At 49.4% G+C, this 27,601-nt stretch overlaps 1 protein-coding gene across 4 annotated transcripts in view; it reads left to right on the top strand.

Annotated features, from left to right (window-relative positions):
• The window catches only part of C10H7orf50 (chromosome 10 C7orf50 homolog), a 200,222-nt gene extending 195,016 nt beyond the window's left edge, over nt 1-5,206 (top strand). For all 4 annotated transcript variants that reach the window (XM_030579175.1, XM_030579174.1, XM_030579176.1 and 1 more), the window contains one exon: nt 4,118-5,206. In XM_030579175.1, coding sequence (XP_030435035.1) covers nt 4,118-4,300 — 183 coding nt within the window. In that variant the 3' untranslated portion in view covers nt 4,301-5,206. The remainder of the gene's footprint in view (nt 1-4,117) is intronic.
• The last annotated feature ends 22,395 nt before the right edge of the window (nt 5,207-27,601 follow it).

Here is a 27,601-nt window from a genome sequence, read left to right as displayed (position 1 = left end):
TCAAATAGCATGTTTTCAATAGATTTGAGTATCAATACATAGCTTAATTCTGTATTTCTCAACACTGAAATAGAAATGTTTCCTATTTTGGTATCCTCTTTAATCCATTGAGATTATTATGAGTTATTTACACTAGCATATTTTAAACTGTCTTTTACTGGTGAGGTCAGATTGCAAATGGTCTTTAAATAAGCTGCTTCCGCTGATTTCTATGAGTTTGAATGAGGAACTACTCAAGTACATAAAGTTAAGCACACACGTAAGTATTTCTCTGCATCAGGCCCTTAGTAAGGGTGTCCACTTTGGTGAATATATTTTTATATCTAAATTCTGCTCCCTCTTCTTTAGCCAACACACTCTACAGAGTTCAGTCATGAATAAAGTACACCGCTACCCCAATATAACGCAGTTGTGGGGAGCCAAAAATCCCTACAGCGTTATGAGTGAAATGCCGTTATATTGGGGTAGCAGTGGCAGGGCTGCAGCGGTGATTTAAAGAGCCCGGGGCTCCGGCCGCAGGGAGCCCCAGGCCCTTTAAATCGCCAGCAGAGCCCGCTGACACAGCCCCTGGGTAACAGCAGCAGGGCTCCAGCTGTGATTTAAAGGGCCTGGGGCTCCCTGCAGCAACCCATGGCCCTTTAAATCACCAGTGAGCCCTGCTGCCGCAGCTCCAGGGTAGCAGCAGGGATCCAGTGGTGATTTAAAGAGCTCCAGGCTCCAGCTGCTGTGGGGAGCCTGGACCCTTTAAAGCGCTGCCCAAACCCCACTGCTGGAGCCCCTGGATAGTGGCAGCAGGGCTCCAGCTGTGATTTAAAGGGCCCTGGGCTCCCCGCAGCAGCCGGAGTCCTGGACCCTTTAAAGCACCGCCAGAGTCCCGCTGCTACCGCGCTGTATGCGAACCCATGTTATATCGGGTCGCATTATAGCAGGCTAGCGGTGTATAAAAGAAAGCACTTTTTCTGTTCCTTCCCAAGTTCCATCTTCAGCTTCTGGTGGTGCCCAGTTAATAACTGAAGGTCCTGCAATAGGACAAAGTGGGACTCAGAGAGGAAGCTGTACTTGCTTCTGTCTATAAAATCAGTTAGGACTGACTCTGTAAAATTCAGATGGTGGGTGACTGGTGTCATAGGTCTGGTTGAATGCCCCCTCTTAGCAGCTCCCTGGACTCTTGTGAGGGGATCCAGCCTGTTGGATCCAGTGTATTTTAAGACTCTGGAATCTCAGCAGATACCAGGCATAGCCCCAGTCTTGGAACTGCTGGGCACATTCTTGGAGTTCAGACCCTTTGTCCAGCACTCCAGCCTGAGAGCTGAGATCCCTGCAGTCAAATTGCCTCTCCCCTGTTACCAGGTCTGACTCCATGTGTAGTTTAAACCTGATCTTTTCCAGAACTCCACTCAAAGGTGTGAGCCTTCTGGTTTACATCTTTGCGGGGGCCCATGGCATGTGTACATGCTGAACACCTTCACAGTTATATAGTACTGTTGAACACTCAAGAGTTGATAATATTTGATTTGCTTCTAGATAGATATTACCATTTAAAATGTTTAGCTCCTACATACCTAAACTGCACTATTGGACTGTACATATTCAATTGATTTATTTCCTGTGACATCAACAGCCAGCTGGAATATTGCCTCAGGCCTAATTCAGATTACATCAGGGAGATCATCATTAAAATAAATGGTTCTGCAAAAGTTATTCTCACTTATTAATAGTGATTATTTGAATTGTGTACAACAAACTCCCTGTCCTTTGGAGCTATGGCATCATTTTGTTGAAGAAAAATAATTTTTCAACAAGAAGCTCTTAAATATTGTTTTGGTGACAATTTAAACTCGGAGGAAAATGTGATATTTGCCCTATTTATTGATTTATTTTTGCTGCCAAGCCCAGTTGGAGTGCTTATGCAGTCCTGTGGAACTAACTGTGGACACCACAAGTCTACAAGCAGCAACCATTCTCCAGATGAGGGTAGAGGCAAGGAAACTGTTTGGAAGAGAGGAAATGAAACAAAAGCTAAGATAAATGGCAGTGGAAATGATAGACAAAACCATAAACCCATTAAGTTTGTCTGCCGCTATTGCATATTCAGTGGAGGGAAAAATACAGAGAATACTCTCTGGTTAACGTGGTTCTTATTTGGGATAAATTATATAGCTAGATTAAAGAAATGTTTCAAAGGCTTTTGTTCGCCTTCCTTTGAGACTGAAAACTAAATGCTTTATAGCCTTAAGAACAAAGCAGCCACATGATTCTCTCCACACATACAATTTCTAAGTTTAGCATAGACTACTAATTGCCCCTTTAAGCACTTTGCTTAAATTATATAATGATAGATATAATTATACATGATGAGGTTTGACTGCACAAATAAAGTTTGGTAAAAAGAAGGGTAAATTATATATGGATATTTTGGCTAAAGTACAGAGTACACAGAGGCTGTTGAGTTCAAACATTCACTATAGAGAGAATTATTTCCATTAAAGGAATATTATCAACCTAAACCTCATATTTGTGTCTTATCTTTTTTGACTACTATTGTTACAAATTTACTGTAATTGAAACAGATTAGAAAACAAGAAGATTTCATTTTTTCAGTATATTTACTTTATGCATTTGACAGCACTTTGTGTATAGTTAGTTTCATCACTACGCCTCTGGTTAATTTCCTTTTTCATGTGGGTAGGTTTTTAACAAGAGTGTTGTAGCTGAAGAGTGATAGTTGGCTCCCTACTGGATAAATTATAAGTCTGAATATAGACTTTGCTTTTGGTTTAGCGCTTTGTATTATCCTTCATTTACTGTGACATTGTTGGAGTCTGATTTCCTCAGTACACTGCAAGTGATCGAACTTTCAGTCGGTGAAGTTACCGGGCTCAATGATAGTGCAGAAATAACTTATAAAGTTCATTATCTGTTAAAATTCTTTCTTCTGTAAAGTCGTATTTCTCAGGTAGAATAAAAGCATACTGTCCTCTGTTCAGTAAGGCCCTGATCCTTCAAACTCCTGTGCATGTGCTTCACTTTACACATATTGAGTAGTCCTGTTGAAGTCCTGTGTAAAATTAAATGTGCATAAATGTTTGCAGAACAGATCATTTTAACTTCTTCTGAATCACAAGGAAAATATTTTATTAATAACAGAGATTGCTGTCATAGAAATTGTACATACATTTAAGAAATGCTTCATAGAAAATCACATTATGTGATATTCTTGAAAATACATTACTTTATGGTTAAAAATGTGGAATAAACCAATGTCTAAAATGTCTTTATTGGATTATCAGTAATGTAAATACAACTTATTGATTATAACAGCATTATATCCTAGCTGATGAAGCTAAAATGTAACCTATTACTAACTAACTAATGAGAAGGCAATAGAGAAGAGAAAAAACAGATGGGGTGGTTGAAGACGGTGACACTGTTTCACATTAGGCAGGTTTTAGTTAAATGATTCTATCAGAGTCTGATTCACTATGATCTAAAAATGGTTTCCAAATGTCTGAATTTATCTGTTGTTTTTCAAACTAAATGTTAGCCCCTCGTATGATGGTTCTGTCAACGTCACAATCTGTTGTTTGACAGTGGGTGGTATCTCTTCCCAGCAGCTCAGGTAATTTTGGGCATTGAGGGTGGAAAGTGGCTATTATTAGGCATATTCTGAGCTGTTTAGCCAAGTGCTTTCCTCAGATATGTACATACAACTCACTGAATTCAGTAGAACTTGCACGGATATATCCAAGGGTAGTATTTGGGCCACTGTTTTCTCCTTCAACAGCTCGTGTAGGGTTGAGATGTTGGTCAGTAAGTGGAGGGATGTACTAACAGGTATTTCAGCTTTTGTTGTGATTGCATTTTGCTTTGAGTTTTATCCTGAAAGCTGAGCAAAGAGCAAATATGTAATGATTGTCTCCCACAATGATTAGCACAATGCCAATAAATATCTCCATTTGAGTTGAGAATTGCTTGCATCTAATAACCATGTGTTCCTGATAGTTGTCTGACTCAGCCTGGTATATATTCAGCCTGGTGCCATCACATGACTTTAATTGTCAGCTAAGATTTTCTCCCATCACGTAACTTACATTGTCAATTATCTCTCTTCTTAAAGGTTCCAGATGAATATTTCTCTATTTTATTGGACTATCTGGAGGGGCTTAAAGGCAGTGCGCGAGATGTAACCATGCAGAAAGCTGAAGCTCTTATGAAAGAGTATGACAATTCAGATACAGAAGATCCAGGCCTGTTGGAGAAGTGTGAGCGCATACGAAAAGTTTTACAACTATTATCATGAAAGTGTGTAAACCTTGTCATTAGATTTCTAGATTCATCTGTCTCTACCATTGTATGGAGAGCAGGTGAAATGCAACAAATAACTTCTAAAAAATATGTAAATACATATTTTTTTCATTAAGAATTGTAATTATGATAAGATTTCATGTTTCAATTGCTCATTGTACAATATTTTAAAATCAATCATTAAACAGTTTATAAGGAGATTGTAATCAAAACGAACCATAGTGTTTGCCCATTATTAAACATTCTATTTTGGCCCCATCAAGTAATTTTTGCATGTGTTGGAAATGAGTGGAAACATCCATCTCACTTCTAGTTCTTCATCCATCTCACTTTTAGCTATTAACTGAAGAGAGGAGCTTTGTGTCTCTTAATAAAAGCAAAACAATCCAACCAACAGAAAGCCTGGAGGTTCTTTCACAAAGGATAGTCTTAAAAGTGAATGTAAAGCACAGTGCTTTGTTAGCCAGCTGTAATCTATCACTTTCAGCTTTAGCAGCATGTCATTTGGATTTGGGAAAGATCATTTTCAGTCTGTCGAACATGGGTTTATAACACATTTACTTATTAGCAATTTAAGCAAAGATCTGGAGATTGTCAGCTTTGTTAGTTTTCCTCTTGATATTTAAAGTTTTTTGGATGACTTTATGACAATAGCTAGGTATTTGGAAAATGTAGAGACGTGAATAGTCCAAATCAGATGTCCATTGTGAAATCACCCAATCATACCTTTAGGAAATGCTGTGTTATAACATTTTGTGTTCAGCCTGACAAAATACATCTTCATCTTTCTCTTGTAATTGTTTTCCAGTTGAGTTAATCTGTATTCAGTTGCTTCAACTAGGGAACATTTGTATCCTAGGAGAATGCTGAAGACCAGATTTTTATGCAAAAAACAAGGGCATTAATTACTCCAAAGTTTGAGATCTTACTTTAATAACAATACTAATTGAGTACTTGTTCCTAACCAGCACTCATGACCTGATTCTCAAAAGGTTTTGTAATTACAGCATTTGGCTGGATTTTGACAACCTACACATACATGAATTGCTGTAGCTTTTGAAATATACAGCCAGTTATAAAAGCAGCTTATACATAGTGACCTCTTTAAGACAATTATATTGAGAGCCAAAAATTTTGAGTGATCTAACATGTGCTGTTCTAATATGGTAACTATTATGGAATTTAACATAATGGGTGAGCCAAGGTATAAGAAAGAGAGAACAAAACAACAGAGTGCCTGTTAATCCCCAGAGCAGAAACAGTGAGGACACACATGTTGCTCATGGACATTTTCTTTCTTACCGGTTGTGCTACCTGGCTCCCTTCTCATTCTCTCTAATTTTTCCCCTTCTTGCCATATCTTCATCTCTATTGTTTTCTTTCATTTCCTCCTTTTTTGCATTTGCCGCACTCACTTCTCATTTGTATCCTTTTTCCGTTTTATTTTTTTTTTTTACTACAAGCATAGGCGGCAGCAGATTAAAATTAAAATCAAACCAAACCTGAAGAGCTCCATGCTTTCCCCCAAGATGAAGTTCAGTTGGAAGATAAAATGAGAAGCTCAAAAAGACATCCTCATCTCATAAACACTGGTTCTTCTTCGAGTGATTGCTCATATCCATTCCAGTCAGGTGTACGCGCCGCGCGTGCACATTCGTCGGAAAACTTTTACCCTAGCAACTCAGTGGGCCGGCAGGTCGCCCCCTAGAGTGGCGCCACCATGGCGCTCCATATATACTCCTGCCGGCCCACCCGCTCCTCAGTTCCTTCTTACCGCCCGTGTCGGTCGTTGGAACAGTGGAGCGCGGCTTAGCTGACCTCCACTTCCCTAGCTACTCGTTTTCTCGTATATAATTATGCAGTTATAACCCTTTTATATATATATTTGTATGGTTATACGGGTTTTCTTTGCTAACATGGTTAGTTTAGTTAGCGGGGTTCAGGAAGTAGCCCCTTCCATGAGCCCAGTGCCGGAGCCATGCATGGCTCACCGGGTTTTAAAAGGGGCCCGGCCTGCCAGAAGCCGCGGCCGAAGAGAGATCTACATGACTCCTGTTTGAAGTGCCTCAGGACAGATAAGTGCCCCATTTGCAAGGCTTTTAAGCCGAGAACAAAAAGGTGCGGGACTTTCACTTACCCCTCCACCTTGGGCGCCGAGCGATATTCAAGCGGCGGGCAGAAGCGCCTCGGCACCGGACCCCGCCGGTACTACCAAGGCCTTTCGGCACCGACCGTCGCCGGCACCGATGTCGACTCGGCACCGCTCCCTTCCGAGGTCGAGAGAGTCTACGATTCCTGCTGGTGCCTGGCGGCTCCCCGGCACGCGCCGTGGTTGAGCCCCCTGCTCCCGCTGCTTCCGTGCCACCTGCATCGCAGCCAGAGAGCTCGCCTAAGTTGCGTTACCCAGCACCGGCACCTGCAGAGGCACCGATGACTTCGGCTCCGTCGATTCCAGTCCCCCAGGACCACGAAATCCGGTGCCTGGCAGCTCCCCGGCTCGCGCCGTGGTAGAGCTTACTGCTCCTGCTGCTTCTGTGCCAACTGCACCGCAGCTAGAGAGGTCGTCTAGGATGGCTCGCCCGGCACCGACGACGTCGCCACCGTCGATCCCGGTCCCACGAGGGCCGTAGAATCCGGTGCCTGACGGCTCCCCGGCACGCGCCGTGGTTGAGCGTATTGCTCCTGCTGCTTCCGTGCCAGCGGCACCGCAGCCAGAGAGCTCATCCAAGTCGGATCGCCCGGCGCCGACACCTGCTACGGCACCGATGACGTCGACACCGTCGATCCCGGTCCCACAAGGGCCGTAGAATCCGGTGCCTGACGGCTCCCCGGCACGCGCCGTGGTTGAGCGTATTGCTCCTGCTGCTTCCGTGCCAGCGGCACCGCAGCCAGAGGGCTCGTCTACGTCGGATCGCCCGGCACCGACACCTGCTGCGGCACCGATGGCGTCGGCACCGTCGATCCCGGTCCCACAAGGGCCGTAGAATCCGGTGCCTGACGGCTCCCCGGCACGCGCCGTGGTTGAGCGTATTGCTCCTGCTGCTTCGTGCCAACGGCACCGCAGCCAGAGAGCTCGTCTACGTCGGATCGCCCGACACCGACACCTGCTGCGGCACCGATGACGTCGGCACCGTCGATCCCGGTCCCGCAAGGGCCGTAGAATCCGGTGCCTGACGGCTCCCCGGCACGCGCCGTGGTTGAGCTCTTGCTCCGGCTGCTTCCATGCCAACGGCACCGCAGCCAGAGGGCTAGTCTAAGTCGGCTTGCCCGGCACCGACAACGTTGGCACCGTCGATTCCAGTCCCACAAGGGCTATCGAATCCGGTGCCCGACGGCTCCCCGGCACGCGCCGTGGTTGAGCGTATTACTCCCGCTGCTTCAGTGCGGACGGCACCGCAGCCAGACAGCTTATCTAACTCGGTTCGCCCGGCACCGGCACCTACCGGAGCTCTGATGACCTCGGTACCGTGGATCCCGGTCCCACGAGGGCCGTCGAATCCGGTGCCTGACAGCTCCCCAGTACGCACTGTGGTTGAGCCTGCTGTTCCCTTCACGCCGAAGATGTTACCAACGGCGAGGGCTCTCAGTGCCATGACAGGGTCAGTGCTGCCTGACCCGGGCACCGCCGGTACGGGTAATACAGTCTCTTCAGGGGACTGTCCCCTGTCAGCACAGCAGAGCGGCACCGTTCATGATCACGGTCCCGCAGACACTCCACGTCCTGTCGGCACGCCGGACGCCACTGGCAGTCCCGGTGCTGTTTTCCTCGGTACTGGTCACACTCGCTGCACCAGTCGGTATCCCGTTCGCCGACCCGCTATCGGCACCGTTCCGACCTCTGGCACCGGGGCAGGTACCTTGACTCCTGTAGCCCTTCTCCGAGTTGGGCAAGGTCCGAGGTGAGTCAGAGACTCTGCCTGTGCCTTCTTTTAGTACCTCCATGGCTGTCCAGACGCGCATCCGTGTCATCCCATATGCGCAGATTTTATGCTCAGGACCACGATCCTGATATGATGGCCAGCGGGCGCCAGCCCCGAAGCAGAAAGAGGCTTGGCGAATGCACAGGCTTGGCCGCCAGGTGTACTCTGCAGGGGCCCTGCAGCTCTGGGTAGCAAAGCAACAAGCCTTGCTTAGCTGCGATAATTATAGCACCTGGGTGAAGGAGTTTCTCCCTCAAAACTCCCACCTGGAGTTCGCTACCGTCTTCGAGGACGAGGGAAAGAAGGTTCCCAGAGCGTCCCTCCAGGCCTCGTTGGACGCAGCAGACTCTGCGGCCCGCACTCTGGCCTTGGGTGTCGCCATGAAGTGCATTTCATGGCTTCAGGTTTTAAAACCTCCGGCCGGAGCTGCAGTATGCCATTCAGGATTTACCCTTTGTTGGTAAAGGCATCTTCGCGGCAGAGACAGCCCCAGACTGCGAAGCCTGATGGACAATAGGGTCCTAATGCGTCTCAGCATGTATACGCCAGCGACCAAACGCAAGCCTTTATGGCCCCAGCCGCCATACTCTGTGCCTAGCCAGAGGCAGAACTCTGGCAAACGGCAAGGCCAAGGTGGTCGCAGACAAACGTCAGGACCCCTAAAGAGCCAAAGTCAAGGTCCTTCGCAATTACCACTGGGACCAAAGACGGACCTTCCAAGGTTCGCCTGAGGGCGGTGTACCAGTTGCAGGACGGGATCTCAATCCCGCTTTCTCCTGGCATGGCCCCAGTTACTTTCAGATCGCTGGGTCCTGCGCACGATGGAGCATAGGTACCACCTTTAATTTGCTCCAGCCCTTTCCCCCTTCAGCGGGCGAAAGGGGCAAGGGGTTTTCTCCCGTTATGCCCTAGTCCCCCACTCGAACACAGGTCTCAGACCTCCCTGGTCCTGCATGGACTCAACCGGTTTAGGATAAGGTTGAAGTTCTGCATGGTATCCCTGGGAACCATTATTCCATCCTTGCCTCCTGGGGGCTACTATGCCGCCCTGGATATGAAGGACGCGTACTTTCGCAATGCCATCTTCCCTCCGCGCGGGAGATGCCTCCGCTCTATAGCCGACTGTCAATACTCCCGGTTTCCGGCCATAGTCGCCGCCTACCGTCGCTGATGTCGGATATGCGTTTTTCCGTATCTGGACGATTCGCTTATCCGAGGAGACTCTGAGACACAAACCACTCAGCCCGTGGACATCGCCATGGTCTTATTCACAGGTCAAGGCCTGCGGTTTACTATAGAGCAATCCACTCTGGTTCCCACGCAGAGGTTGGGCTTCCTAGGGGCTATCCTGGTCTCCTACCTAGCTGGAGCCTGCTTATCACAACTGCGGTTTTAGGCGATGGCAACAATCATCTGAGGTCTGAAGGCTTTCCCAACGACCTCAGCTCGTTCTTGTCTCAGTCTCCTGGGTCCATGGTTGCCCGCAAGTTTGTAACCAAACACGCCAAGCTCCGCCTCCGTCCTCTCCAAGTCCGGCCCACCTCGGCGTACCGCTTGGACAGGGAGCCAATGGTCATGGTAGTTACCGTTCCCTCGGACGCCTTAGGCTCCCTAGAGTGGTGGCTAACTTCCTCCTTGGTGTGGACAGGGATGCGGTTTCATCCGCCCCAGCCCTCACTGCCCCTGACGGCGGACGCATCATCTCTCTGCTCGAGTGCTCATGGTCACCTCCGAGCTTAAGGCCTTTGGTCTTCTAGGGAGCTGGCATTCCTCATTAATGCTCCAAAAATGAGAGTAGTCCGCCTGGCATGCCAGGGGTTCCAGCGGCAGCTGCGAGGCCGTTGTATCTCGGTGTTTACAGCCAACACAATGGCCAGGTGCTTCATAAGTATTCAGGGGGGACATAGTCCTCCCCCCATTTTTTGTCAGGAGGCCATCCATTTCCGGGTCTTTTGCATGGCCCACTCGATGGAGCTGGCGACGTCCTTTCTCCCAGGCGTTCGGAACGTCTTACCTCTTTGACTCAGCAGGTCTTTCCTGTCTTACGAGTGATCACTCTGCCCCATGTGAGGCGTCCCGCTTTCCGGAAGTGGAGATGTTTCCTCACACAGACCTGTTCGCTCACCGCAGAGCAGGAAATGCCAGGTGTTCTGCTCCTTCCAAGGTCTCTCCTCGGAATCGCTCTTGGACGCATTCCTGATGTCGTGGAAAGGCCAACTGCATTATGCCTTCCCACTGTTCCCACTGGTTCATTAGGTCCTGCTCAAACTCCGCAGGGGCAGAGCGCGCATCATCATGATCACTCCAGAGTGGTCCAGGCAGCACTGGCATACCACGTTGCTCGGCCTGTCAGCCCAGACCTCATCACTCAGGGCAACGACAGGCTTCGTCACTCGGACCTGCAGCCTCTTCGCCTCACGGTGGCTGCTGCGTACCTGAGTCGGGGTGACAGGCAGCCTTCCACCTGGTCAACGTACCGGGCCAGGTGGAAGCGTTTCTTTTACAGCTGCAATACGCTCGATCTTGCTCCGGCTGAGGTCTCGATCCCCTCTATTTGGCCTGCCTCTGGCCTTCAGCGGCAGGACCTGGCGGTATCATCGCTGAGGATACTCTCGGCAGCCATCTCTACCTTCCAGCAGGCTAAGATGGACGTTCAGTGTCCCACGCTCTATGGGTTCGAGGCCCCTCAAGGGCTTGGAGCGCTTGCACCCTCGGGTGCGCCGCCCGGCCCCGCCCTGGGACCTCAACCTAGTCTTGGCCAGACGGGTCTCTGAGATCAGAGCTCTTACGGGGGTTCCGCCGTACACTAGGTTCCACAAAGACAAGGTGCAGTTATGACCGCACCCGGCTTTCCTCCCTAAGGTGTTTTGGCCTTTCATGTTACCCACAGCTCAACGCAATGGGCATAACCGTTGCACTCCTTGGACATCTGTGGAGTGCTCGCATTATATTGACAGAATCATTTCCTAAGGTGCCCCCAGCTCTGCCCGGTAGCGGGCCAAAGGGAGGGCTTGCTTGTTTTCCTCTCAGAGGATCTCCTCTTGGGTGATGGCGGACATCCCCACTTGTTATGATTTGGCTCATATTTCCCTAAGCCACATCACTGTGCATTCTACCAGGGCTCAGGCTTCATCTGCCGCCTTGCTGGCTCGTGTTTCTACCCACGAGATCTGTCGCGAAGCTCCATTGGTCCTCGGTCCATACCTTTGCTTCGCAGTATGCCCTGGTTCAGCAGTCAAGAGAGGCTGTAGCCTCTGGCTCAGCAGTTTTATTCTGCCACATTTCACTCCGACCCCACCGCCTTTGTAAGGCTTGGGATTCACCTGACTGGAATGGATATGAGCAATCACTCGAAGAAGAAAAGACGGTTACTCACCTTTGTAACTGTTGTTCTTCGAGATGTGTTGCTCATATCCATTCCGCACCCGCCCTCCTTCCCCACTGTCGGAGTAGCCGGCAAGAAGGAACTGAGGAGCGGGTGGGCCGGCAGGAGTATATATGGAGCGCCATGGTGGCGCCACTCTAGGGGGCGACCTGCTGGCCCACTGAGTTGCTAGGGTAAAAGTTTTCCGACGAATGTGCACGCGCGGCGCGTACACCTGACTGGAATGGATATGAGCAACACATCTCGAAGAACAACAGTTACAAAGGTGAGTAACCGTCTTTTTTGCTTCTTCAGATGTGCGCTCTGATGTCCGCTGTTCTCAGTATAGTTTACCATCCAAGATTATGTGAAGGCGGTAATATCACACCTCTTATATTTAGAGTAGCGTTCAGAATTTGAAATAATCTGTGTTTTCTGTGCTAATGTGAAAGGAAGCAGTTCCATTTGCATGAGTAGACTGTTGGCAAACTACCCTGAATGTATCTGAATTTAGAACATAGATTCTCCCTTTTTCCACTTAATTCACGTGACCCTAACATAGTCATAAGATTTCCTCCTGCCCCCATAAGGATGGGAGGTCCCTCATTTCCACTTGTTTCTTAAGAGGCCTTTCACCTTTGGATTGATGTAATTTGAAGGAATCTTGAACAGGGCTTGTCTGTAGATGAGTGGCTGCATGGCAAATTAGGTAGATGAAAGCATAGAGGCCACATGGCATGAAAGAAAGGCATGGAGACAGGTACACAAAGTCCTACTATACCATATCCCAAGTCACCAATCAGTGTTTAGGTGGCCTGTCTCATCGACTTTCTTCAGGAGGGTAAAGATGGGTGGAAGCCATTTAATTATACTAATAGTCCTACATGTATTTTAGAGCACAGTTGCCAATCAACTTGTTGTTCTATTTAATCTAATTCTATCACTGACGTATCTCAGAGAATGCCATTGTACCCATGTGCTGCCAGCTGGCCTGAGCTGATGTATGAGCACTGTTGGCTGTCTGGAAGACGAGGAGGTCCAGAGCCAACTGAATTGAGTCATTCACAATAAATAACTGAGATGAAAAGCAACTGGATGAGATGGGGTTCAGAACAGCAAGTGGTGACACAAGGAACTAACGATCCTATATAATAAGGGCTGGGTCAATAACAGTAGGGTTCGTTCAGGGCAGAAAATATGCCCCTTTTATGATGGGGTTGACTGAATTCTGAAGACTCGCCCATTCATGCATCCAACACCAAGGTACCATATAGTTCAGCAGAGAAGTGTGAGAAAGAACCAGAGATGAAGGATCTTCTGTATCAGGCATGTCTTTTGTTGTTTTTGTTGTTGTTGTTGTTGTTAGATTAATCAGTGTGGCTAGTTCTGAAGGGAGAGTGGGAGAAAGTGTTTTCTGGGTTTCTCTCAAAGCCAATGGTGATGGTTTTTTCTAGAGAAGTGATATAGCCTCATATAAGAGCAGAAACACCCATCTCCACCAGATCCCATTCCTTCCCTTTCCCCTCTTTTACACTGGCATCTTCTAAGCCACTCCCCAATACTAGCAATTATTAGGTAGAAGGAACCTAAAACTTCATGTATTGTATTGCTACTGTATATTTGTTAGCTTAAAGTTACCAGGCCTCTTAATTCCTCAGTGTTCTAAGTTCCATTTTCTGTCCAACACTAATTTAAACAGGAAAGGGCAAATTGTTGTCTTAGATTCTCTTAATAATACTTTGCACTTCTACAGACCCTTTCACTAGAGAATCTCACACTGATTTATGAACATGTCTTTCAGAACGCTTGTAGGAAAGTAGGTCTATGTTGTTAGTCCCATTTTACAGATGAGAAGTCTCAGGCACAGAAGCACAGGAAGTTAGGTGCCTTAATATCTTTGAGGATCTGAGCCAGAAAGCTTGACCCAAGATCCCAAGGAAAGTTAGTGGTTGTTCTGGCAATAGAACCCAGGGCTTCTGACTTGCTACCCCAGTGCACTAGCCACTAAGCCATACTCCAGCTTCTTACACAGTTGACTATTTTAAATAGTTGTTTATTTAATACAGATAACAAGGCCTCCTCTTCGATATTTTAAGTTCTAAAGTCTATACTGGGGTAGGCAATCTATGGCACATGTGCCGAAGGCAGCACAGAAGCTGATTTTCAGTGACACTCACACTGCTCAGGTCCTGGCCACCGGTCTGGGAGGCTCTGCATTTTAATTTTAAATGAAGCTGCTTAAACATTTTGAAACCTTATTTACTTTACATACAACAATAGTTTAAATATATATGATAGACTTAATAGAAAGAGACCTTCTAAAAACGTTAAAATGTATGACTGGCATGCGAAACCTTAAATTAGAGTGAATAAATGAAGATTCGGCACACCACTTCTGAAAGGTTGCCGACCCCTGGTCTATACTTTCATTAAAATCTTGTAAGCAGTCTAGCCTATGCAAGGAATTCAGGTTTGTCACTTGTTCAGCTTTTTTGTCTATATGATCATTTTTAAATGTTCAGTATTTTATAGCATTTGTAGCTTAGATACTCAGCAAATGTGTTAATGTGAATTGACAAAATCACGTGTCTGCCTCTCTTTTAATCAGCCAATTGTATTGTTAATAAAAATCAAATCCAAGACTAGAAGTAATAGTTTGTACTGACTGACAAATTACATTTTCTTCTGCTTACTCTAATTGCCTTTCGACTGAGTTAATCTGCATTGTGTGGCTCTGACTAGAAGAATTTGTACACTAGGAAAATGCTGAAGTCAGGACTTCTCATGCAAAATATAAAAACATTAATTACTCAAAATTGCTTAAAGCTGGAGATGTGCCTCTAATGACTATACTAATTACTAAAAATTTGACACTGTAAAAGAGTTCTCTTTAATTTGGATGATCTCCACTGTGTGTTGTGCATCTTCTTGGTTATCTAGTGTCTGCCCTCACTTTTAATTTGTTACCATGGTTCTAAAATTACTGGGGAAATGGATTCTCCGTCCTCGTTTAGGAAGCAGAAATTGTAGATATTGAATGTGTAGTTCATTTTTCACCCAGTGCAGGATGACTCTGTTTTATTGGTTAATTTTAAAGAAGAGTGGACCTAGTCTGATCTCACACCTTCTAGTTACTTAGAAATTCTTCTTCCTCCCACACACTACATGGAACGGAGCAGAGCAACAGCCATTAAAAAAGAGCTATCCAGTGTCAAACTTACGCATTTTTGGAGAACAGCATGAAAGATATGAGTGCAGCTTAACCTGCAGTATTAAATGTACAGAATAAACCATCAGGTAGTATATTCAGTCTATAAATAATTTACACAGAAATAACTACAGGAAAGGAACCTGTGCAGGCATTAATTGCATGATCACATACTATTTTTTTTCCACTGAGTAAAACAGATCTCAAACATTTTTAATTGGTGAAGCTCTGCATTTTCCACTTTTAAGAAGTCCATATCTTTTCCTGTTTCCAAAAATTAGACCTACATTATTATGCTGAAGCCATGTGAGTGACTGGGTGGGGGTCAATTCTGCACCATTGAAATCAATGAGAACTTTGCTGTTGATTTCACTGGGCCCAGGATAAAGTCAGAGATGTCATTTGATTAAATGTTTAATTTTAAAAAAAAAAGCTTTCCAAAGATCAGGATTTTGTTATTAATGTATAATCCAAATACTGAACTAGTGTTAATTAAACTAAATCAGGTTTTATCAGCATAAAACTTTCCTGTGGTTTAATCAGTTTTAGCCATGAGAGGTTTCATTTATGCCTTCCATCCTGTACAGTTATTACAGTTATGGAGAAGTTATTTATATCCCAGCAAATAAGGATCTTAATTGTTTATTGTGATTCTAGTCATTCTAGGACACAACTTAATGTGCTTTTCCTTTTGTAAAGCAAGTTGGTTGTAGCAGTGATTTATAATTAAATTCTTCACAGGAATTTACATGGTAAAACTTCATCTATTCAGAAATTAGATTTTCTTCTTCTAGTGCTTGCTCATATCGATTCCAATTAGGTGAGTGCGTGCCACATGCACGATCGTCAGAGAATTTTTATCCTAGCAACACCCAGTGGGTCGGCTGTGGAGCCCCCTGGAGTGGTGCCTTGACGGCACTGGATATATACCCCTCTGACCCAGCGCCCCCTCAGTTCCTTCTTACCTCCCGTGATGGTCATTGGAACTGTGGAGCTGTCCTCCACTCTCCCTAGCTTTTACTTCCCAGTTTGGATAATTGTTCTAGTTCTTATAGTTACATAGTTAGTGTAGTACAGTAGTCTCGATAGTTGTAGAATTAGTTTGTAAATAAAGTTAGCGGGTTGGAAGAGGTTCCTTCCCCTTGCTCCCTGCATGCCTCCTGGGCTCATGCCCAAGGCTCCGGGGTTTAAGCCGTGCTCAGCCTGTTCAAAGCCTATGTCAATGGGAGACCCCCACAACTCCTGTTTAAGGTGCCTCGGGGCGTCTCACCAGGCCGAAAAGTGTAAGATCTGTAGAGCTTTCAGGCCTCGAACCAAAAAGAGTGAGACTTTAGACTCGAGCAGCTCCTTATGGAGGCTATCCTCAGCCTGGATCCTCCTTCGGCACGCCAAGTTCCGGCACCGAGTGCCTCGGTGCACAGTGCTCCAGTGGCAACCTCAAGTACTGCACTGCAGGGAGACTCGGTTAGAGACCCACGGCACCAGTCCTTGCCGGCACCGCGTCCAGCGCAAGCACCTTGGTGCCATTCCCTGTCCCCGGGGCATAAGAGACCTTGCAAGCCGGACGGGGCTGCCTCTCAACAACAGGTGCCGGCACACCCTTTGCCAACCTCGAACTCGCATCCGGCACCAGAGCGACCGAAGGTACAGGCGCCAATATTGGCACCGTTGACTCTGGCACCGAGGGAAGAGCCAGAACCGGCTCAGGCTCAGACACCACGTCCCGCCCATGCAGTACAGTCAAGGGGCAAGCCAGCCCTAATATGTCCACCATCTCCAAGCGGGAACACTCGGCACCGCTCCTGATCTCGGAGCAGGTCCCAGCACCACTCGCAGTCCCAACGCCATTCTCTATCACGGCACCGGTTGTACTCGTGGCCCAGATCTTACTTCTGGCACTGTTCTGCATTGCAGCACCGCTCCAGACCTCAGTACCATTTTAACTCCCGACGCCACTTCTGGCACCAGTCAGAGCGCCGATCCTATTCAAGAAGCCGCTCCCAGCACCGTTCCCGCTGGCAGTGTTCATCGCGATCCAGGTCTGGATCCTGGTACCAGCATGACCATCGGCACCATTCTCAATTCCGGTACCACTCCCCGGCACCACGCTGGCACCTCTCTCCTGTGGCCGGCACCATTCCCAGCAGAGTCAGCGCAGGCACGCTCCGCACCGCGCTGGCCCTTGCGCTATGCCTCATGTTCTTCACAGTCAGACAGCACATCACACTTGGCCTATCCCACACTGGGCCAGGCAGAGGATAACCTGGGTCAATGGCAGGACAAAGCCCAAGACCCTAGCCAGGAACCTGCACAACGGTCCTTCTGGGCCCCGAGGGAGTACCACCAAGCCCAAGGGGTTCCATCCGCAGCCTCCCGCTCAGCCCATTCAGAGCCCTGAGTACCGGAGGCCACCATCAGTCATCCCCCTCCAGGGGCTATGGAGGCATCTGCACCCACCCCAACGCAGGCCCCACACCCGGCACAGCGGATCCTGAGCATCAGGACCCTCCACAACTGGACCTGCCACAGGATCCATTAGCCCCTGTAGTGTCTTCTCCAGATGAGCCGGTGGCGGAAACAACTATCTCAGGTCCCCCTCTGATAGACCTACGTGCTCACCAAGACCTTCTACGTAAGATGGCACGTAATATGGACCTCCAAGCAGACGAGATGGTGAAGTTGGAGGACACGGTGGTGGACATCCTTTCAGCTGACACCCAGTCCCAGGTAGCATTGCCCATCATCCGCACCATCCAGGTCAACGCCAAGACAATATGGCAGACCCCTGCCTCTATCCCACCTACAGCCAGAGGAGTAGAGAGAAAATAGTTTGTTCCCTCTAAGGAGTATGACTACCTGTATGCTCATCCTCAGACGTGTTCACTGGTGGTGTCCTCAGTGAATGCAAGGAAACGGCATAGTCAACAGGCTGCAGCGCCCAAATCTAAAGATGCCAAGCACCTCGATTTGTTTGGACGCAAAATTTACAGAGCAGGGGGCCTTCAGCAAACCAGCAAGCGCTTTTGAGCCGTTATGATTATAACTCGTGCAACTCCATGGGTAAATTAAGGAACTGATTCCACGAGAGACCAGGGACGAGTTTGGGGCTTTAGTGGAAGAGGACAAAAAGGTGGCCTCCCTTGATGTAGCTGATTCTTACAGGCCTCCCTTGATGCAGCTGATTCTGCGGCTAGGACCCTGGCGTCGGGCATCACTAGGTGATGCATCTCCTGGCTTCAGGTATCTGGCTTACCGCCAGAGCTGCAACAAACCCTGCAGGATCTACCATTTGATGGGCAGGGCCTATTCTCAGATAAAATGGACTCTAGATTACAGAGCCTAAAAGACTCCAGAACCATCATGCACTCCCTGGGGATGCATGTCCCGGGTACCTGGCGCAAGCCCTTTAACCACAGCCTCCTTTGAGCCGATGGCCACCTGTTTGCTCCTTTATCTATCTTCGAAGACAGCCTTCCTTATAGCCATCACTTCAGCGAGACACGTATCTGAAATCAGGGCCCTCACGTCTGAACCACCGTATACAGTTTTCCACAAAGACAAGGTGCAGGTTCACCCCAACCCTGCCTTCCTTCCCAAAGCGGTATCTACCTTTCATGTCAACCAGGACATTTTCCTCCCAGTCTTTTATCCAAGGCCCCATGCCACGCAGCAGGAGCAACACATGCATTCCCTCAGCATTCGTAGGGCCCTCGTCTTTTATGTCGAGCGTACAAAGCCGTTTAGGAAAACAACCTAGCTTTTCATTGCAGTGGCCGAACTGATGAAAGGCCTACCGGTCTCCTCGCAGTGCATCTCCTCGTGGATCACCTCTTGTATCCGTGCTTGTTACAACTTGGCCGGTGTCCCGACCCCGAGTCTCACAGCTCACTCCACGAGGGCCCAAGCCTCGTCAGCCACTTTCCAGGAGATCTGTAGAGCTGCTGTTTGATCATCTGTACATACCTTTGCAGCTCACTATGCATTAGTTCAGCCATCTAGAGACAATGACACAGCAGTTCAGCAGTTCTGCACTCAGCGATGTCTCACTCCAACCCTACCACCTAGGTAAGGCTTGGGAGTCACCTAATTGGAATCGATATGAGCAAGCACTCGAAGAAGAAAAGACAATTACTCACCTTTGTAACTTGTTCTTCGAGATGTGTTGCTCATATCCATTCTAAACCCGCCCTCCTTCCCCATTGTCGGAGTAGCCGGCAAGAAGGAACTGAGGGGGCGCTGGATTGGGAGGGGTATATATCCAGCACCATGAAGGTGCTACTCCACGATGCTCCACAGCCAACCCACCGGATGTTGCTAGGGTAAAAATTCTCCGACGATTGTGCACGCGGCGTGCACACACCTAATGGGAATGGATATGAGCAACACGTCTCGAAGAACAACAGTTACAAAGGTGAGTAACTGTCTTATATTTAGGGCTGTCAAGCGATTAAAAAAATTAATCGTGCAGTTAAACAATAATAGAATACCATTTATTTAAATATTTTTGGATGTTTTCTACATTTTCAAATATATTTATTTCAGTTACAACACAGAATACGAAGTGTACAGTGCTCACTTTATATTTACTTTTGTTACAAATATTTGCACTTTAAAAAACAAAACAAATAGTATTTTTCAGTTCACCTAATACAAGTACTGTAGTGCAATCTCTTTGTCATGAAAGTTGAACTTCCAAATGTTGAATTATGTACAGAAAAATAACTGCATTCAAAAATAAAATAATGTAAAACTTCAGAGCCTACAAGTCCACTCAGTCCTATTTCTTGTTCAGCCAATCGCTCAGACAAACAAGTTTGTTTATATTTGCAGGAGGTAATGCTGCCCATTTCTTGTTCACAATGTCACTGAGAGTGAGAACAGGCATTTGCATGGCACTGTTGTAGCCGGCATTGCAAGATATTTACGCGCCAGATGCGCTAAAGATTCATATGTCCCTTCGTGCTTCAACCACCATTCAACCTCCATTCAGTCAACACCATACCTGGCAAACTTTCATTTTAGCACAAGCTGCTTCTTCAAGCTTCAACAAGCTAAGAGAAACCATTGGTTCAATTTGTCTTCATACTGAATCCGACTTCTAGGAATTGTAACCCCACCTCCAGGACCTGGTTCGGTTCAGTATGGTTTTGTTGCATACACGTTACCTAGCAGGAAAACGAGTTTAATCAATAAATATAATTAGGGCTGTCAATTAATCGCAGTTAACTCATAACGATTCACTCAAAAAAATTAATCACGATTAATCGCAGTTTTAATTGCACCGTTAATAGAATACCAATTGAAATTTATTAAATATTTTGGATTTTTTTCTACATTTTCAAATATATTGATTTCAGTTACAACACAGAATACAACGTGTACACTGCTCACTTTATATTATTTCTGATTACAATTGGAGGACCCCTCGTATGGAAAGAGAACAGTGATGAAGTTGCCTGTTACTATTGTTTTTTCTACACTCAGCAAAAAATGGGAGTTCTACTCATCTTTTTATGCTTTGGGTCTTTGCCTTGTCGCTCCTGTGGCCTCCATCTTCCACATCCTCTGCTAGGAGCTTCCTCCCTGATTTTCTATGCCTTATATCTTCCCTTTCCTCCTTCAGTCCCTTCCTAACACTCTTTGCTTCCAGTTAGCCTTCCAGTACCGAGCGTGCGCCACTCCTACTCACGTGCCAGCATTTGCTATTTCAAACTATTCAGCTACGTACAAAAAACCTCATGAGAAGAAACATATTTGGGTTGTAATACAAAGCACTCCAAATTAGGAAATACCTGTAGGCATGTAACTTTAATTCTGACCCCTTGTGCAGCCAATTGGGGCAGCTAATGAGGCAGGGTTCCTCTGTTTAAAAAAAAAACCCAAAAAACAGCATGCATGGAATGAAAGACTTTTAAAATGTATACACACAAGGAGATAGAATTAAGGTTGCATGGGCAACAATAAATATGGCATATCCTAACTTTCAATTGCTTCACTTCCAACTTCTGTGGAATTCTCGTACTATAGTTTTTGTGATTTCCTAGTGTTTTGTGGGGGAGGTTAAATGACTTTTTAATAATTAGGTACAAACATAAGGGTTTGAACCCTGCATTGCAGCACAGATGTCTATGCCTTGAGCCTAACCATAGTGGCTGGTAGCAGGAGAAGGCTGTTATCCCAGAGTGGAAATGGGCCACTGGTCCCATGTGCTGTGCCTAGAGATGGTCAAGATAGCCTGATCCTGCGTGCACTCTCTCTCTGTCCCCCCTCTAGCTCCCAGGAAGTGGGGGCACCTGTTCCAGGCAGTGTCCCAGAGGAAGGTCACGGGGCACTGGGACCATGTGACAGGTCCAGAGATTTAATCAAGGGAATTTGCCCTGCTGCTACAGCTGCTCTGGGACCTCTGTACTGTTCTCAATGCAGTGTGCGCTGCTCCTGCTCTGGTGGGAGCATGGCCCCAGCTCTTTAAAATGTTCACGTTCCATTACTTTGGCATGCTGCCAACTTTCTTCCAAAACATGCAAGCAAGAGAAGGGAAATAGTGATTTAATTGTTTATAACAGCTCTATCTGAAAGGAATTTAATGGAACAAAGAAAAGCACTTTCCTAGCCAAATAATTTCTTCCTGCTAAATTTCGAAGGCCCACTGCAAACAATAGTGGTGTTAGTGCTTCTCAAATAAACAATCTTTTATAATGGAAAATGTGAAGCAACCTAAACTGGGGGGGTCTCCCCCTTAATTACATGATTCATTTTTTTTAAATGAGCTAGTGAGATGTATGTGTAACTGAAACATCACATGACCTTTTACTGTTGTAATGCTTATCTTTCATATACACCAATCCTTTCAACCCTGTCTGTGTCATCCTTTGCTGTGCTATGTCTAAATTAAATTGTAAGCTTCCGAAGGCAAGATCCTGGCTGTGGTTTTACTGCAAGTGTCCATGTGTACCTGTGGAACTGTTGAAATAAACATCTGCAGTTGGGCTGGCTTGGAACCAAAGCATGACTTTGAAACTGGATATTTGTCTGCACTATTCTGGTGGAGCTATAAAGGATGCTTTGGTAGCATCCTTTGAATTAGCCATACCTCCTTAAGCTCCATGAAATTGCAACAATATGGTACCGTGATACAGTATGGCTGACTGAATGGCTGTGTGAACCAGGGCATCAATCTACAGGGAATTCTGTGAGTCGCAACAGCAAGACAACAGCCACCCTTCTGCACCCTTAAGCAGAATCAGCCATATCTCTTGCTTGAATGTAATGCCTCATTTATGGGCTTGGGCTGCTGCTAGTCACACCCAGTTGTTTCAAACTATTTCCGTCCTCAGGCTGAAAGTGGGTAGGATGAAGCTGACTGTCACACTGTGAGTCAAAACTAAACCTATTGGGGGTGCATGAGGAAATGCAAACAACCTCTTCTTTGTCTTTCACAAAGGAAGGATGTCCTGCAGAAGAGTAGGTCCTGCAAAATGCTGGAAGTTGGCCACCTGCACCTCTATTTATTTGTTGCCTTTGTCCTGTTAAAAATAGCACACTCAACCTGTGAGTGAGCACCATTACATGCCAGCACATAGACATGGTTGCCCAGAGCCAAGAAACCACATGTGGGGCATGAAACATGCCTGAGTGTAGGAATGATGGTAAGGAATGTAACCTCCTGAAGTTGTGTGCTTTTGTTCTTCTTCGAGTGATTGCTCACATCCATTCCAGTTAGGTGTGCGCGCCGCGCGTGCACGTTCGTCGGAAACTTTTTACCCTAGCAACTCCAGTGGGCCGGCAGGTCGCCCCCTGGAGTGGCGCCGCCATGGCGCCCAATATATATCCCTGCCGGCCCGCCCGCTCCTCAGTTCCTTCTTACCGCCGTGTCGGTCGTTGGAACTGTGGAGCGCGGCATAGCTGTCCTCCACGTCCCTAGCTCTCCTAGTTATCTATCGTTATCTATTGTTATTCTCTAGTTCCATTACAGTTGTTAAATAGTTTGTTAAGTTGATAGTTAAGTTAATTAGTTGTAAAGTACTTCTTCGCCGGGGGCTTAGCCCTTCCCGGCACCCGGCACCGGGCTCATGCCTGGTTCGCCGGGCTTCAAGCAGTGTGCGGCCTGCAAGAAGCCCATGCCTACCAGCGATCCCCACGAAGCGTGCCTGAAGTGCCTCGGGGAATCGCACAGATCTGACAAGTGCCGCATCTGTAAGGCCTTTAAGCCGAGGACAAAGAAGGAGAGGGATCAAAGGCTCCGAACTCTCCTGATGGAGGCGGCACTTGACCCGACGGCTTCGCAGGCCGTGGTATCGGCACCGGCACCGGATCGCTCCGGCACCGAGAAGACTCCTCGGCACCGACCCTCTCCGGCACTGGAGCCAGAGCCAAGGCCGTCGAAGTCTAATACTCCGGCCAGGCAGACCCGGCTAGAGCGCCCGGCCTCGACATCGGCCGCGGCGCCGCCGGCACCGTCAGCACCGTTGACTCCGGGCCCGGCGGGTCCGTTGAGTCCGGTGCCGCCGAGCTCCCCCATGAGATCTGGGGTTGAGATAGTGGTCCCATCCACACCGGAGACCTTCGCCTCGGCTCGGGACCTTATTGCCCTGACGGAGCCTACTCGGCTGCCACCCCCGGTACCTCCGGTGCGGGTCGCGTCCAGAGGCAAGCCCATGATGTCGGCACCGCCCACAGACAGTCGTTCCCGATCCAGGTCCCGACGTCTTGGGCGCTCCAGATCCCGACGCCGCTCGCAGTCCCGGCACCGCTCCCCTCAGCGGTACCGGTCGCACTCGCGGCACCGGTCGGCATCGAGACGGTCGCGGTCAGGCTCCAGTCGACACCGGCACCGCGACTCCAGGAGCAGGTCCCGACGCTACTCGCTGCACCGGTCGACCTCCCGGCACCGAGCTGGTGGCAGGTCCCGGTCCCGGTCTCGCTCGACCTCCCGGCACCGAGCTGGTGGCAGGTCCCGGTCGACCTCCCGGCACCGAGCTGGTGGCAGGTCCCGGTCCCGGTCGATCTCCCGGCACCGAGCTGGTAGTAGGTCCCGGCACCGAAGCGGCGCCCGGCACCGAAGCGGCGCCCGGCACCGTGACAGATCCCGGTCCCGGTCCCGATCCCGGCACCGATATGACTCCCGGCACCGGTCCCCGGCACCGAGACGATCCTCCGTGCCGGCCCGCGCAGACCCGTACTATCCAGGGTCGGCCCCACCGTGGCCTTCGAGGCAGCCGTCCGTATCCTCCCAGACGGACAGCGGCTATGCGCTGGGCACCGACCGGCAGGCGGCGCTGTTTGCTGATCCGCCGCTGCAGGACCAAGGCCCACAACAGTGGGGATTCTGGACACCCTGGGCATACCATCAGGCCCAGGGCCCCCAGCAGCTCCCTGCTAGGCCGGCGACTGCGGAGCGTAGGGCCCCTGAAGCCTCCTTGTCTCGCCCCCCTCCCTCCCCGGAAGGGGATGAAGGGTCCAAACAGCAGGACTCCGCTGTGGCTCCTGAGACAGAGGCGAGGGCTGAGGAAGACCCTCAGTTGGACACTATTGTGCCTGGGGTCTCATCATCCTCCTCCGCGGATGAGGCGGTGGCGGGTACCTCCTCCAACAGTCCCCCCCCGCTGGCTCTTAGGGCGCACCAGGACCTCCTCAGGCGATTGGCTCAAAACCTGAATCTGCAGGCAGAGGAGGTCTCGGAGATAGAGGACCCAATTGTTACCATCCTCTCTTCTGATGCTCCCACCAGGGTCGCCCTGCCCTTCATACGGACCATCCAGGCCAATGCCAATACTATCTGGCAGTCCCCGGCCTCCATCCCTCCGACAGCGAAAGGAGTCGAGAGAAAGTACATGGCCCCTTCTAGGGGCTATGAATATCTACATGTTCACCCCACTCCCGGTTCACTGGTAGTGCAATCGGTGAACGATAGGGAGCGTCACGGCCAGGAGGCTCCGGCCCCCAAGTCCAGAGAGGCCAGGCGGATGGACCTCCTTGGCCGTAAGGTGTATTCGGCTGGGGCGCTGCAGCTCAGGGTCTCCAACCAGCAGGCCCTGCTGAGCAGATATGCCTTTGATTCCTGGGTGGCAGTGGACAAATTTAAGGAGCTGCTGCCACAGGATGCTCGCCAAGAGTTCACGGCCATCTTGGACGAAGGCAAGAAGGTCGCACGCACGGCCTTGCAAGCCTCCTTGGACGCTGCGGACTCGGCTGCCCGTACCCTTGCGTCAGGAGTTACGATGCGTCGCATCTCCTGGCTGCAGGTTTCCGGCCTTCCGCCGGAACTCCAGCATACTATACAAGACCTTCCTTTCGAAGGCCAGGGCCTGTTTTCTGACAAAACAGACCCCAGACTCAAGAGTCTGAAAGACAACCGAGTCGTTATGCGGTCCCTCGGGATGCACACTCCCGTGACGCAGCGTAGACCCTTCCGGCCACAACAACAACAACAACAACAACGCAGGCCGTTTTCCCAGTTCCGCCAGCGGCAGGACCTTTACAGGCGCCGCGGCAGGAACGGGAGGCGCAGGCAGTCGGGGAACCAAGGGGGGCAGAACCAAGGCTCCTCAAAACCCCCGCCTGGTCCTAAGCCTTCATTTTGAAGGGGCGCTCGAGGGCGCAGTAACAGTTTCCCCTATGGATCCTTCCCCCCCGTTTTCCAACCGCCTTTCGTTTTTCCTCCCGGCGTGGTCCCAAATAACATCGGACCGCTGGGTCTTAAGCGTGGTGCAGACGGGGTACCGCCTGCAGTTTGTTTCGTTTCCTCCTTCCCGCCCTCCTTCCTCGTCCCTCTTCAGGGACCCCTCTCACGAGCAATTCCTTCGGCAGGAGGTGCAGACGCTCCTCAGCAAAGGAGCTATAGAGGCGGTTCCCGAAAACGAGAAAGGCAAGGGGTTTTATTCCCGCTACTTTCTGATCCCCAAGGCCAAGGGGGGCCTCAGGCCTATCCTCGACCTGCGAGAGCTCAACAAATACCTCGTGAAGTTGAAGTTCCGCATGGTATCCCTGGGGACCATTATTCCATCCCTGGATCCGGGAGACTGGTACGCCGCCCTCGACATGCAGGACGCGTATTTCCACATTGCCATTTGGCCACGCCACAGACGCTTCCTCCGCTTCGTTGTGGGGGCTCGTCATTATCAATTTGCGGTCCTCCCGTTTGGCCTGTCCACGGCCCCGAGGGTGTTTACAAAATGCATGGCAGTTGTCGTGGCGCATCTTCGGCGCAACCGTGTCCACGTGTTCCCTTATCTGGACGATTGGTTGATTCGGGGCACGTCGGAACAGCAGGTGAACAGCCATGTCCGCGTGATCACCGGCATGTTTGCGAGTCTGGGCCTCTTGATAAACACAAACAAGTCCACCCTGAGGCCCACTCAGAAGGTGGAATTTATCGGGGCCGTCCTGGACGCCACTGTGGGCAGGGCCTCGCTGCCTCGGCAGCGGTTCCAGACCATGGCGGCGATCGTTCAACGCTTGCGGTCAGCCCCGTTGACGTCAGTGAGGACATGTCTAACCCTGTTAGGCCACATGGCGGCGTGCACTTTTGTGACCGACTACGCTCGGCTCCGCATGAGGCCTCTCCAGCTGTGGCTTATCAGTCATTACAGGCCAAGGCAACCGTTAGACATGTTAATCACAATCCCCCAGAAGGTCTTAGATTCCCTCGGCTGGTGGTTGGACCAGTCCGTATTGTGTGCGGGTCTTCCCTTTCACCCGTCTCAGCCCTCGGTATCCCTGACAACGGATGCCTCAGATCTAGGCTGGGGGGCCCACCTAGGGACCCTGCGGACGCAGGGCCTGTGGTCCCAGGAGGAGGTGGGGCTACACATCAACATGAGGGAGTTGAGAGCGGTCCGCCTTGCTTGCCAAACGTTTTGTCATCAGCTTCAGGGTCATTGTGTAGCCGTGTTCACGGACAACACGACGACCATGTATTATATCAACAAGCAGGGCGGCACCAGGTCCTCCTCCCTGTGCCTCGAGGCGATACGACTCTGGGACTTTTGCGTAGCCCACTCCATTCACCTCAGGGCTTCCTTCCTTCCCGGAGTACGGAACACGCTGGCGGATCGATTGAGCAGATCCTTCCTGTCACACGAGTGGTCCCTTCGCCCGGACGTCGCTCTCTCCATTTTCCGGAGGTGGGGTTATCCCGGGTGGACCTCTTTGCGTCCAAGGGGAACAGGAAGTGCCAAGCATTCTGCTCCTTTCAGGGCAGGGAGCCGGGGTCGATAGCGGATGCCTTCCTCATCCAGTGGTCGACCCACCTGTACTATGCGTTTCCTCCGTTCCCTCTGGTTCACAAGGTCCTCCTGAAGGTGCGCAGAGACAGGGCTCGTGTGATCATGGTGGCCCCGGCATGGCCCAGACAGCACTGGTACACCATGCTGCTAGACTTGGCCGTAGCCGACCCAGTTCCCCTGCCCCTTCATCCGGACCTGATTACCCAGGACCACGGGTCTCTCTGTCACCCAGACCTGCAGTCGCTGCACCTAGCGGCGTGGCTCCTGCGTGGCTAACTGGTTCCGAGCTGCGCTGCTCCACGCCTGTGAGAGAGGTGCTCTTGAGCAGCAGGAAACCGTCCACAAGAGCCACATATTCGGCAAAATGGAAACGCTTCTCCTGTTGGTGCGTAGAGAGAAATCTCCGCCCTATGGAAGTTTCGGTATCCGAAATCTTAGATTATGTTTGGTCCCTCAAAGAACATGGTCTGGCCTTATCGTCGTTGCGAGTCCATCTGGCAGCTATCTCCACCTTTCACCCGGGTGCGGACGGTCGCTCCGTTTTTTCTCACCCGACGGTGTCGAGATTTCTTAAAGGGCT

Source organism: Gopherus evgoodei, chromosome 10 (assembly GCF_007399415.2).
Source record: "Gopherus evgoodei ecotype Sinaloan lineage chromosome 10, rGopEvg1_v1.p, whole genome shotgun sequence".
Lineage (NCBI taxonomy): Eukaryota > Metazoa > Chordata > Testudines > Testudinidae > Gopherus > Gopherus evgoodei.
The sequence above is the reverse complement of the archived record's forward strand: the minus strand, read 5'-3'. Positions and strand labels throughout refer to the sequence as shown.